Source organism: Panicum virgatum, chromosome 2K (assembly GCF_016808335.1).
Source record: "Panicum virgatum strain AP13 chromosome 2K, P.virgatum_v5, whole genome shotgun sequence".
Classification (NCBI taxonomy): domain Eukaryota; kingdom Viridiplantae; phylum Streptophyta; class Magnoliopsida; order Poales; family Poaceae; genus Panicum; species Panicum virgatum.
The window spans coordinates 47045562-47059557 of NC_053137.1; the positions used below are offsets into that span (position 1 = coordinate 47045562).

Here is a 13996-nt window from a genome sequence, read left to right on the forward strand (position 1 = left end):
TACCGTCTTTGGGTCTGTTTATTTCATATTAATTAGAAGTACTAAACATAGACTACTAATAAAACAAATTCCATAACCCTAGACTTTTTCACGAGACAAATCTATTAAATCTAATTAATTCATAATTAGCTCATGTGATGCTATATGATAATCATTAATTAATTAGGCTTAATAAATTCGTCTAGTGAATAAGCCCTATGTTTATGCAGGATGAGGAGAGCCAACGTGGTGTGCCACGTCTGCGAATGGACGAAGTTGGGCCGATCTGGATAGTTCAGGGAATGAATATTCAGGAATGGCTATTTTAACACAATACACATATATAAACCTTGTCTTTCAGCTACATTGTACATACGGACGAAGAGATCAATGAATTCATGGCACATGCAAACTACCCGTACAAGTGTAATGGAAGATATAAGAATACAAGTTCACAAACAAATGGTACAAATAAATATATATAAAACATAGATGGAGTTGTGATACAAATTGAAATCTATTGCAATTAGATAATGATAAATATGTATTTTAGAGTATGTTTTAGAATATTTAATAGATGAAAGAGAGCGTAAAATATATAATTATAATTATTAGCTATAAGTCTTATTTTTATATTAATTCTAATTAGTCTGTGTGGGAGCATGAGTTGATAGGCTAGTGTTTCACAACAGACCCGAACCTCCCATATAACCATATGGAAACCAAGCAGGCCCTCAACCTCAAAAATAGTTGCTTCACAAGAACCATCTTTGTTTCCTCATTTCAAGAGAAGTTACAAAAATTCCCTGATCAACATAATACATCCAAACACCATGATCTTCTTTCAATAATTTGCTGAAAGAAGCTTAGTACAATAAAATTCGGGTTATTTTACTCAATCCGATTCAAATTTCTTCAGGCTCAGATAGACCTGAGAAAGAATATCTTTAGAGGTTCGGTCAGGTCTAGTGGTGTCGTCCTGCTGGAACTCTTAGACCAGACCTCTCCCAAACGCAGTAATTGTTGCCATGGGCAACAGGATGGAAGTCTGAGGGGATCAGGTTCCCGACATCGTACCGCGACCCGATCTTCACGATAACCTTGTCGTCGATCTTGGCAACGTAGAGATCCCCATCAGCGGCAAGGATGTCCAGCTTGCTCCCGGGGTGGATCCCGTTTCTTGACCTCACCGCTGACAGGACGCTGATCTCCTGCTTCAGGTTCCAATCGAAAACGTGGTCGTAGAACTGAATGTGCATAGAAGCAGTGACATAGCATCAGTTTATTGGATCAAAGCTTATGTGATTAAGATAGGTGGTGGGCATGGCAATGGTGAGCCGGTGTAGTTGAGGACTTACGATGCAGGGAGTCCCTGGGTGCGTGAGGATGTAGGCGTAGCCTTGCACGACCTTGTCGGAGGGGAAAGGCCATGAGTTCTGGGTGGAGCCGGTGTCATGGTTGTCGACGAAGGTGACCGCCTTCTCCGGCAGCCAGCCGATCATGCCGGGAGCCTTGCCGTTGCCATCCTTGAGCCGCCACAGCTCGCCCTGGACGGCAGACTGCAGCACCCCCTTGGTGGTGAAGTCAAACGCCGCGGCAGGGCCGCCCACAGATTGCGCCCAATTCACCAGCTCCTGACGATCTCTGTCCTGGTTGCTGGACGGTTCTCCATTGCCGTCGTACTGCAGCGAGCTCCATATCTCGGCGACGACGAAGGTGGGCGCGGTGTTGTCGACGTACACCTTAGCGACGGCGGCGGAGTAGCCCTTGGCGAAGTCGAGGCGCCAGCCGTCGAAGCCGAGGTCGGACTTGAGCCAGTTAAGCCAGTCGGAGAGCTCCTGCTGGATGCGCGGGTTGAGGTGGTCGATGTCGGGCGCGGCGCCGAAGTCCGCCCCGGTGTCGCGGTGGCCGCGGCCGTTGGAGTACTGGGTGTCGTCGCTGCAGATCATGTCGGGGCCCCAGTCGAGGCGGCCGTCCGGCGTGCCGCCCTCGAAGACGCAGTAGATCCCGCGGCTGTCCTTGTAGTCGGCGCAGCGGTGGTTGATGACGATGTCGGCGACGCACTGGACGCCCTTGGCGTGGAAGGCGGCGATGAGCGACTTGAGGTCGGCGTGGGTGCCGTACTTGGACGCGTCCAGGTCGTAGAGGCGGCCGGGCATGTACCCCTGCGGCGCCACCGAGTGCGACGGCGGCGGGAGCCAGACGAGCGTGGCCCCCGTCGCGGCGATGTCATCGACCTGGCCCCGGAGGTAGTTGTACCACCCACCCTGCTTCTTCCACGACTCCCAGTTGAACCCCTGCATCAGCATCGTTCAACTTCAGAGCTCTGCTTGAAGCACATGATGGCGCAAGTAGGAGACGCAGCAGAGTTGCTGGAAGAGTGGTCAGAGGATGCATACCTGGAAGAGGACCTGGGACTGGACCAGCTGGGATCCCAAGCCGAGCAACACGAGCACGAGGAGGCTGCACATAGCAGCCGAGTGCTTCGTCATCCGCTCGCCTGCACCTCGACCTCTCGCTCTCCCGTGCTTTGCTGGTGTGCTGCCAAGATGCACTGCAAGAGAGGCTTGTGCTTGCCTGTGTGTGGAGCACCATGCCCGTGCTTGGGAATTTATAGGTTCCATCCGGCGGCCGCTTGGCTCCGGCAAATTGCTGTGGCGGATAAGCTCCGGTGCTTCAAACGAGAGCAACGGCATGTCGTTGATGGCAAAAGAGCAGCTGCCATCGTGGCGCATTCAAAATGGGATAAAAAGTCGCCTGATTGAATGAGCAAATCGAGCAACATGCATAACCAAAAAGAGACCAAAAATGGGGGTCGCGTCGCGTGTGCACCGCAGCGCCGGGACGCGGCGAACGAGTATGGGTGATCCGTTGAGGGACGCCCTTTTTGCATTGTTTGGCTCGGCTTGTTCGTTTGGCTCTCTTTCGTCATAAAAAAAACTCGGGGGCGGGGGGGGGGGGGGGGGGGGGGGGGGGGTTGTGATGAAACGGACCCCACCCATATTTTATTAAGAGGCAGTGACACTCGGTCGACCTCACCCGGCCGAGAAACCCCCCAAACCCTGGCCCATGCCCACAATGGTCATATCTTGCGGCGAGCACAGCGAGAGGGATTTTTTACCCCGCGAACCAAAAATTCGAACCAGGTGGGATTCGAACCCCGGCCGCGGGGGTGCCGCCAGCCCCAGCCGACAATTCCGCCGTAGGGACCTTAGGTGGCTCTCTTTCGTCATGGCTCGAGTGAGTTTGCTGCAGAGGACGTCTATTGTTGCTTCGGCTGTTTGATCGTCGATTGGATCGCGCATTGTGCACGACCAATGTGGAAGATTATACTACCTCCAAGCAATATGATGATTTTTGACAAACAAAATGAAAAGTAGTTTTATTAGTTTGTTTTGGGCTACCAAAATGGCATGCAATATGAAGACTAGAGGGGGTAGAATTAAAAAATAACCAAGTGCTGCTAAAACATTAAATCCAGGTTGAGCATATGTGAGCACTGTGGGTAAACGATTCTCTCCGCGCCTGGAAACTGACCAGTCCGATACTCCGATAGGAGAAGAGGCTTGCATTGGTTGCAGTTGCTGCTCGCCATTGCTCCTTTGTACCCTAGCAGCACGAGGGAGGCAGAGGAAGCGGCCGTTCACACGGGCGAGTCTAATGAGAAAAAGGCGAGCTTGGCCCATTTAGTGCTCGGACCAAATCAGCCTGATATCTATTTTGGGCCTAAATTACTATCCAACTGAAACTCATCATGCACTCGTCGGGTCAAAATGCCTAGATGGGGATACATCAGCTTCTTCTCGCTTTTTCCACTGCTACAGTTGCGCGGAGGCGAACACCAGGCGACCGCTTTCCGGCGCCGATTTCCGCCGTTCTCCTTCCGCTCCGGTGGCCGGATCGGCATAAGAGAGGATGGGGAACGGGGATTGAGGTGGCCGTTGTGCATAGTTCTACCTAATAAGGTTAGTTTAGGCCTACGCAGTGTTTGTTCGGTGGAGGCGATGCTGCAACACCGGAATAAGCTTCTTCAGCTCCTTCTCCGCCTCACTGGTGCGATCTTTGGTACCAGTGAAGGGTTGCTGAGGTATGACCTTGCTGGATCTGGAGTTCCTGATGGTTTGGATCTAGTTAGGGTTCTTCGTCCCTCTCTCATCCTCGTCGGTGTTGCCATCGGCGACGGTTTAGGGAGATATGTTTACCAACTCATGGAGAAACTGGGTTGGATTTTGTGTCCTACCTGTTTTGGTTTCATTCCCCTTTGGGTTGTGCTTCCGTCCGATGAGCTGGAGTTCCTGGTGACTATTGAGGCGCCAGATTCCTGGTACTCCGGCGATGAGATGGCTGGCGGCCATCTTCTTCGGCCTGGGCGTTCAGCGGTCACAAAGTATGTTGATTCTTTTGACATGCTGCTCTTGGTGCCAACAAAAATTTGTGCTCAATCGTCGGGAAGGAGGTCGGCTTCAAGCTTCATGGTGCTCCGACCGCCAGCGACAAAGACGACTGGGAGGAAGATCTTGCAAAGACTGTGTTGTAATTCTTATTTTCATCAAGATTTTTTTTTGCAAGATTTGGAATGTAAACCTTATGAAATATATATGAATATAAGCCTGGTTTCTCAAAAAAAAAAACTCGTAGGGTCAAAATTCGAATGTTTATTGATGTTAAAATGAATGCATTGGTGAAACGGCCCAGCTTGCTTACAAGTATTCCGGCCAATACAATTGTTATTATTTTTTAAATGAATTGGAGAGCTGCCTTGAGGAATGTTGAGTACCTTCTCCTGGCTGTGATGAGTGAATTGTCAACCGTACGGTGTGATCGTGTGCTTGGTCTTTGGTTGCAGGTACACGGGCGTCGAGTGTCGACGGAGAGCTGCCGTGGAGGTGCTGTGGCCGATGGACCGTGCGGTGGACGGCGGTGAAGGGCAGCCGGGACCGGAGCTCGGGCCGGGCGGCAGCTGTGGCGTCTACTCCTGGATCGAGGGCACAAGCACCGGTGGATGGCGGGTTTCTTGGTTTGCGCCACAAAACCAAGTTGGCGGACGGCGGTTGAAGACGCCAAGTCGTGGAGGCACGGGCATCAGTCTCGGGACTGGCGGAGGAACGGGCGTCGACGGCGTCTAGGGCCTCACTGTGGGCGAGGAGGTGACGGGCGTCGGGCGGCGTCTAGGGCCGTCAGAAGGCCGGGGCGGGAACGGCGTCCAGGGCCACGGTGTGGAGGCGGGAATCTTTCTGCCCGTGGAGTTTTGGCGGTTTTCTCAAAACCGGCCACCTACCCGGGTTTCGCGGACCCTCCAAAAACCGCGGACCGGATCCTCATCCCCACGGCGGCATCGCGGAGAAGACTTCGACTCGAAGAAAGAACCTTAGCCGTCGGATGAGTCCTTATATCTTTTTCCGGTTTTGCCCCTACGGGCCTTCTAGTTTAATTTCAGCTCTTAGGGGTAGTTTAGTCTTTAGCCAGTGAGGTTAGGAGATTAAAAGGGAGAGGAGGGCAGTAGCAAGGTGTGAGCGCTTTTCTTTTCTGGAGATCTCTCCTCCGTGCGCCTCCTCCCTCTCTCTCTGTTCTTCCTCCCTCTCTTCTCTAGGGTAGGATTTGAACCATGTCTTATTGAGACCTTGTGTTGAATTTGATTGGGAAAGGAGGCCCTATCCTCCTTGTGCCCTCCGGGGTTTCGATCTTGTGTCAAATTTAATGGGTCGTTTTCCTCTCGTGTGATGACTTTCGTTTTTGGTTTGATGAGTTTTGGAGCACGAGATTTTGGTGGCTTTCCGAGCTCTTTGTGATGGATCCAAACCACTTTTATTAGTACAAGATCACTATGATTCACGAGCTCCCTCGAATTGACGTTCTTGCGTTTTTGAGAAAACCCCGTTCTTGCTCGGGAATTCCTCGATTCCTCCCAAACCATGGAGTGATTCGTCGATTCTTTTGGTGGGTATGTTCACAAGGTCTTTGTGATCATGTCTGGAAAATTTGATCCCCTTTGGACTTGTTTTGATCCTCCAATCGTCAAGTTTTCCAAAAGGCGCGGGCTGTGAAACTCCAGTTCTGCTCGGGCTAGGTTTTTCGGTATCGCCGGTTGAACCAACGCTTGAGATCAAGATCGTCGGATCAACCGGTGAGTAGAAGTTTTGGCTTTTAGAGTTTTTGGCCTTTCTGCTTGGTTGCACCGGTGCATTGGTTCCACATGCATCGGTTCAACCGGTGAAGCTTCACCAGCAATCCCTGCGTGCTGTTTCGCTCGTTGCACTGGCGTATAGAAGTTCGTCAACATCGGTTTAACCGGTGCTCAGCACATCTCGTTTTTGTGTTCCTCTGGACAACTACACCGGCGCTCGTGAACGATTTTATCGGATCATCCGGCGTAGTATCGCCGGTTGAACCAATGCTTTGTTACTCTCTACGTCGGATCAACCGGTGCTCGCTTTTCTCTGCTGCCGGCTCTGTCTCATTGATTGAACCGACGTTGTTCAAATCCGTACGTCGGATCAACCGGTGAGTTGTACTGTGCGTTCTCTATCGCTGCTTCTGCGTGCTTGATTCCGTATTTTGTCTCGCTTTTCCTAAGGTTATTTTTGTGTCGGTGTAGCTTCTCTATGGCTACTCCGCACTTCACCTAGGACGTTAGGGTTGGGTGCATACTTGGGATATTAAGCCGTATTTCCGAGTTGAGAAAAATTTCAATCGGCTCCCATTCACCCCCCTCTGGTCGCCTTTTCGGTCCCTCATGCCTGTTATATCTTACTACTACTAATTGGAGACTCCTTTTTAAGCCTCCACATGAAGCCACCTAGGAAACATCCAACAACTCTATTAATAGTAGTCATTGGATCTGTTATTTTTACTAATAAATTATACACCTCTACCATTATAACAATAGACTAAAGTACCAGCTAAACATGTACATAAATTACCCACCTCTACAATTACAAAAAATCTAAAATAATCCCCTAATCTTTGTATAAATTATCCACATATACCATTATGAAAATAATGCAAATAACTCCCTAAATGTGCATGGAAATAATCTAATTATGCCATTATTAAAATTTAAAGTAACCTATATCTGAATCTAAATTATATAATCATTAAAAATATTAAAGTGCATCGATATAAAATTCTAATTTATTATTTTTGTCATTAATATATTATTTATGTTGTTAAAAATACTACTGTATGTCACTATGTACTCATGTATGATGGAAAAGATAAGAATAACAATTTACAAACAAATAGTTTAACTAAATATATATTAAACACACATGTAGGTGTGATGCAAAGTGAAATCTATTGCAACTAAATAATAATAAATATGTATTTTAGAGTATGTGTTAGAGTATTTAATAGATACAAGAGGGTGTGGGCTAGGTAATTATAATTATTAGCTATAAACCTTATTTTTATATTAATTTAATTAAGTCGTGGGGGTGCACGAGTTGATAGGCTAGTTGGACACAACGAAGATAGATAGGATATAAACCCTAGCAAAAAGGAAACAAAAAGAAGATATGGGTATGAACGTTGGGAAAAAAACACGCACAATGTCTAGTGATTAGGAAAAAACCACAATGCACATGTATAAACTTTAACTTTCGGCTACGTTGTACATACGGACGAAGAGATCAATGAATCCATGGCACATGCAAAGCTACCGTACAGTGCAGGAACATGTTCTACAATTGGCCAGTTACACCTCCATCTCCAACGGGGTGAATCCATGGCGGACATCGTCGCCGCAGCGCACCGCCCCGCACTTGCGCCCCACGGCCAGGTGGTCCTCCTCTTCGCCGGCTTCCGGCACCCGCACGTACGCTGCCTCCGCAGGATACCTCCTGCACACGTACAGGTATAGGGCGACGACGAACACCGTCATGAAGGTCAGGTACCACCCGAACTGCAGGTTGGCGAGGGCCTTGGCGCGATGCAGGCTGGCCTCGCTGTGGCAGCGCACGGTGTCGCGGCCGTCCTCCCGAACGAGGGAGCAACCCCTGGGCACACGGCTCGGCACCCACACCATGGCGCCGATGACCATGAGCCACACGCCGTGGAACGCGATGCACGCCGACCGGACCAGGCTCACCGCGAAGCTCCGCGGGAAGGCGACGCCCAGGAGCGCCGTGGCGAGGCACGCGGCGACGACGAGCTGCAGGAGCCGGTGGAACTGCCCCTCGAGGCCGGCGTGGTCGGTGGAGTGGAAGTGGAACACGAGCAGCTCCTGCGCGAAGACGGCGGCGACGAGGAGCAGGGAGAGCGCGTCGCGGCGCCGCGCCCGGACGCGGTCGAGGTGCAGCGCCGAGGCCGCGTAGACGAGGAGCGCGAGGCAGATGATGGCGTGCTCGTGGTTGTGCAGGCGGTCCGACGGGATGGAGCCGTCGGCGTCGAACGGCAGGAAGGTGGAGTGGCCGACGAACATCTCCATGGCGAACTCGACGGCGCTGCCGGCGATGACGAGGATGAGCTCGAGGTGGCGGAAGCGCGGCGCGGGGAACCAGACCGGCGCGACGTACGCGTCCGGGCGCAGGGAGAAGAGCCTGATGTGGCTGAACAGGTGCCACAGGCCGACCGCCAAGAAGCCGGCGCCGGGCAGGATGTGGCCAATGCTGCTGCGCGGCGTGCCGCCCATGGCTCGATCGCCTCCCCCCTCTGCGCGCCGGTGGTTGGTTGCCACTGGAACTGGAACTGGTCTCGGATCAATGGCTTTGCTTGATGTTTTCTTGGGGTGCTCGCCTCGCGATCGATCGATGATGATGGCCAACTTTTGCGAGGCTTAAAAGGTGGACGTGTACGCAGGGGCGGGAGGGGTTGGTCGAGGCGATAGATGGCCGGAGAGAGGGACGTTGAGTAACTGACAATGATGCCAAGGAGTTGCTTATACGACAGTGCACAACACTGAATGATTGTATGAACGGTGAGAGCTAAGATCAGAGACCTGTATCTTTTGTCATGAAAGGTATGGAAGTTACGTACTTCAATCTTAAACATGTCCACGAGACTTTATTCATACCCAACTGACAGAGCATCAGAAGATGCAAGGAGGCCAGCTTTCTCAAAATCCCAAGCCTACAGCTTACCCAACCTGGCAACCTGGCAGCAGGCTCATCTTGTAGTGTGCCCACTAAGCAGCACACACTATGCTCTGCCGACCTTCTGAATTTGTCTCAGTACATTTCCATTGCCAAATGAGGATTATGATTGGACGCCAGCAGGAATCCTCAAATCCCCTGAAAGTAATATTGTCCTAATTGGACTTGTTAACTGAGATAAGGTGAATCTGTTGATTGTTCCTTGTTAAAATTTAGGGAAATTTGTCCGTGGGACATTGCGAAAGTGGGGTTTTGTATGCAACACATCATCAAAGTTAAATTTGTCTGCAACACATTGCAAAAGAGTTCTTTGGTCCGCAACACACCACTGCAAATAAACTAATTATTTTCGGCTGGGAGAAGAGGTAAAAAGTCTTATTTGCCCTTGGCCCCACCTGTCATCTTCCTCTCCCTCTCCTTTTCCTCTGCCGTCCTCTCTTTTTCTTCCCCACTAAGCTGCTGCCGCCTGAGCTCCGGCCACCACCGGGGCGGTGGCGCGCGCGGGGCACGACTGCGGGCGCGGCGGGGCAGTGGGCTCGCAAGACGGCTGCGCGTGCGGCAAGGCGGCGGGCGCGCAGCAGTGGAGGAGCACGGCGGCGGGCGCGCATGGCGGAGGAGCATGGCGGCGGGCTCCCATCGCCAGGCGCGCGGGCGGATCTCGGCGACCGGATCTGCTCCTCCTCCGGCCGGGCCCCTCCTCCCCAGCTGCTCGAAATCCGACGCGGCGGTCGCGTGTCCCAGCTCCTCCTCGAGCTCCGTCCCTTGCTCGAGCTCGGAGGCCATGGCAGCGGCGGCCATGGCGGGCCTTAAGCTCAGGCCTGTTAGACTTTCTTTGGATCGACTAGTGGTCGATCGAGTGGGTAACTTTCTAGACTAGGATGATATACCTGTTGCTGCGGCCATCCGCCATTGAGGAAACGCCGGAGTCGCGGATGGCGAGGTTGCAGAGGTACATCGCGGCGGTGTAGAGGCGGCCATGTAGTCGACGGCGAGCCGGTGGAGGCGATGGCGCGGCACAGTGGTGCTTCCCGTCGCTGACAGCCCCCCTCTCGAGATCGGGTTAGGGTTAGGACGGTGGGACACTGTGGCGGCGACGAACCTCGTGACCTATGCCGCAGTCCCCACCTCCTCTATATATGGCACTGCACGACGGGGGCCCACCAGCCATCTATTGGGCTGGGTGTCCCCGATCAGGACACGAGTCAAGGGCCCAGTTCGCCGTTGGGCCAACTGGTGGAGATCAATACTAACATTCTCCCCCTTGATCTCACCTTACACTTTTAAACTTCTCAACTTGAACTTAACTCTTTAGTTTTCTTTACTTGCTTTGCTTTCGGTCCTCATCTCATTGCAGATCGGTACGTAGGGCGTGCTTCGTCATGACAGTTATCACTTACCATCAGATTAACAGCCACAATGCACCTTTCTGTATTGAAACAAGACCTTAACCTTTCTTTGGGCCCTAGGTAATCCAGAAATCATAGGCCTCCCGTAAAAACCCATGTCGACTTGGGCGGTAGGCCTTTTGGTAAGAGGATCCGCAAATATTTGTTTGATACTTTGGTGCTCCATGATTTCATATGATTCTGGATTTTCTCCTTTGCAACATATAAGCCATTGTCAATATGTTTGGCAGCACACTTAACATGTTGCCATAGGAGTGAAAACATTCGAATGGTATATTACTGTTGTCTATCATTATCAATTCCGGGTAATGATTTTCTTAACCATTTTGCCTGTCCTGTAGCCTCATATAATGCCAAACTTTGGGTACAAAACCCATGAATCACAACTATTTTGCTTTGGAGCTTTTCCACAATAAAACTCCAAGCGCGAGTGTTAGCTACTATTGTGGGCTTCACTAAACATCTCGCCAAAACTTAATTCCTTTTACTCACATCCTTTTGAGAGTACATGTTCCTTTCTTACTTAGCATGAGGCTGACAATATTTTGCAAAATTGCAAAACATTCTATAACTCCATTCCAGTGATCTATTGCTGGACTGGACTTCTGCCAAAATGTCCCGGATACTTGCACTATGTCAAGGTAAATTCTTTTGAGCACTAATTTTGCTTCCAACAGTTGAAGCACATGGAACCTTTTTCTTTTAATCGATCATATAACGGTTCCTGGAATTCTGAAAATTCCAAAACTATTACCCTTGACAATAGGACAGGCATAGGCTTACTCGCATGCATACTATATATCTTTAGAACTCTTTTCTTAATATGCTTTCTGCGATAGTCCTGATACCCCCTTTTTCTTTTATTCCGGTGAATTTCCTTTCCTAGAGCGAATGACTCTTTACCGAGATTATTCTTATCAAAACTAGAGGTCAAAATAACATTCTTTGAATCTTTTCAGGAAAAGGATTTCCCATCTTTTAAATTTTGCATATTTGCACATTGTCATTTTGCATTGACCTTTACTTAAAACCCAACTTTTATTTGTTCTCATAAAACTTTAGATACTACTATTCTATGATCTAATATCATCAAGTGGTATCGCAATATTTTTTTCTTTTCACAACAAAACCATTTGGTTATGTCATGTATATACTTTCTTGTGCAAATTTCCGTCGGGAGATATTGCTCTAACATCCATCTGATGCAATTTAAAAGCAGTATGCCATTAATTGCATTATGATTCTAAAAGAATCATTTTATGAGACTGAATAAAATGTCTCATTATAACTTATTCTTTTCTTTGCACAAAACTTTTTGCCATAAGTCGTGCTTAGCAACTTTTCATGTTCCCTCTGGAGTCACGTTTCAATCTTGTAGACCCATTATAGCCTACTATCTTGGCTCCATTAGAAACTTATTCCATGTTCCAAAATAAATTTGGAACTTTTAGGTCTCATTATATCTTCCATTGCTTCTCGCCACGTCGATGAATGAGACAACTCAATTTATGACATTCATACAACGTGAAAACATATGTTGAGACAATTTCAGTGCTTGAATCTGTTATCGCCATAAATTAACAGGATTAATTTATGAGCCGAAAGCAAGATGGGCTTAAAGCAGAAGACTAAGAAGACTTGTAAATCGGCTCCTGCGTGAGCATCTGGGCCACATGTGCCATGTATCCTTAGATTTAGTTTAAGATTAGAGATAGAGTCCGATCAGGACAAGATTAGTTTAGATTGTTTCCCAAGTCTCCGGACTATAAATATGTATCCTTTGTTATTCGTAAAGGAGAGCGTCATCACGTCTCGCAAATAACAACTCTCGGCACATCGCCACCCCTAATCCTAGGATTTCATCCAAGTAAGTGTCATGCTGCCCTGATCGCTAGAAGCGATCAGGACAGTATTGTTCTTGCTTTTACCTTGGTATTACTCGTACTGAAGCGTTTTTTATGGCGAGTAGTACTAGTTATCCAGATGTTCGTAGCATGGCTTTTAGTAGATCTGTTGTGCTTCGTTGCTTATCATCTACGAATATCATGTTGTCTCTGTGCAGTCACGTTTCAATCTCATGCTAGTTCTTGTCGCATAGAATTAGTTGTACAAAGGCAACACCCTGCTTCTTTTATGTCTAGTAGATCTGATCTGTTATGATTTGCTCTTATCTTAAGAGTTGGCGTAATATCTGCTAGGTTAGGCCTTGTAAACGGATTGGATGATCTGGTGGTGTAATAGATGCTTTATCTTAGCCTTGATTGGGATTATTTCGAGAATCGGCTCTTGCTAGTTCTTAGGCCTCTGTTTTGGGTTGTGGTTTAGCTGTCTGTTATGTTCATTAGGCCTAGTCACGTGTAGGATGTTCCGATCTAGCAGTGAAGCTGTTACCATCGTGGATTAGATTAATTAGGTTTAATTAAAGCAATTTTTATAGTTATTTGCTTTATTCATCAATATCCGGATAGACACAGATCCAATCTGACACCGGGACTCGATCGGCTCTTTAAAGTCGATGCAAGAGTCGTCCCGGGGAGCCGACCACGGCTCGGACTTACATTTACACGTGTCTTTGTATGCAGGAAACTGTTTGGAGCACGTTCGCACCCTCTTGATTGGGTATAGGTCAGGTGGCACGCCCGGCTTTCCATACATTCTCCGGGCGCGTGACGGAATTGCGGGCCATCGACGAGGGAGCAGTGCCTGCCAGCGCCCCGGCAACCTCCCGGCTCTTCGTGTTGCCTGTCGCTGCTCGCCGGTGGATTTCGACTGACGACACATTCTGGCACGCTCGGTGGGACCCTTCTCGGCAACAACGTCCATTGCAACGATGACTGGAGCTCAAGATCAAGTACTCGCTCCCAAGCCCGTCACATATGAAGAGCTCCCTCCTGAACACAAGAAGAAGTATGATGAGATCAAAGCTCTGCTGGAAGCCGATCTCATCGGCTCTTTTGAGAAGACCCGCAACCATGGCATCAGGTGGAAGGGGTTCTCACCAGAAGGCGCTCTTGACAATGTAGATCTGTCTGTACCATCTGAAGAGCGCACCAGAGCCCTGTGTCAGGAGATGAACTACATGGTGGCCCATGCGCTTCATCGGCACTCTCAGAGCCTGATGAACGAACTCGAGCGCATGGCGCATCGCGTCATCCAGGAGATAATCAAGAACCAGTACTCTCCATCGGGGCCAACCCTGGGGAGTCACACAGAGGAAGCTGCATTGCATTCTAGACCGGTATTGCCGTTCTCATTTGCGGCTCCAAGACCACAAAATTCGCCGATCTACGTCGTCCACAAGATCGGCGGCGATCCTGGAGAAGGCCAGTTCCTCACCGAGCCACCCAAGGAGATTCCGCACGGCTACACGGGCGCTTACATCCCTGACAGCGTCAATCCAACACGCGCGGTGCAGATGGTAAACCCAGGAGCTTCTGGAGCAGACGCAGAAAAACAAGCGTGGCTGGCAAAGTACGCTACTGGGCCGAGTGCTGAGCCATCGGCCCCAGGAGTTCTTAGTGT

At 49.6% G+C, this 13996-nt stretch overlaps 2 protein-coding genes across 2 annotated transcripts; both read right to left on the reverse strand.

The window, feature by feature from the left end:
- Positions 1–741: 741 nt before the first annotated feature.
- On the reverse strand, positions 742–2772 carry LOC120680463 (alpha-amylase isozyme 3B). Its single transcript, XM_039961958.1, has 2 exons — positions 1338–2772; positions 742–1226 (listed from the first exon to the last, which is right to left on the reverse strand). The coding sequence occupies exons 1-2, from the start codon at positions 2286–2288 to the stop codon at positions 945–947; spliced, it is 1233 nt and encodes a 410-aa protein (XP_039817892.1). The 5' UTR covers positions 2289–2772; the 3' UTR covers positions 742–944.
- A 4765-nt stretch (positions 2773–7537) lies between these two features.
- LOC120696073 lies at positions 7538–8738 on the reverse strand. Its single transcript, XM_039979232.1, has one exon. It carries the CDS (start codon positions 8606–8608, stop codon positions 7673–7675), a length of 936 nt encoding a protein of 311 aa, XP_039835166.1. The 5' UTR covers positions 8609–8738; the 3' UTR covers positions 7538–7672.
- Positions 8739–13996: the final 5258 nt, after the last annotated feature.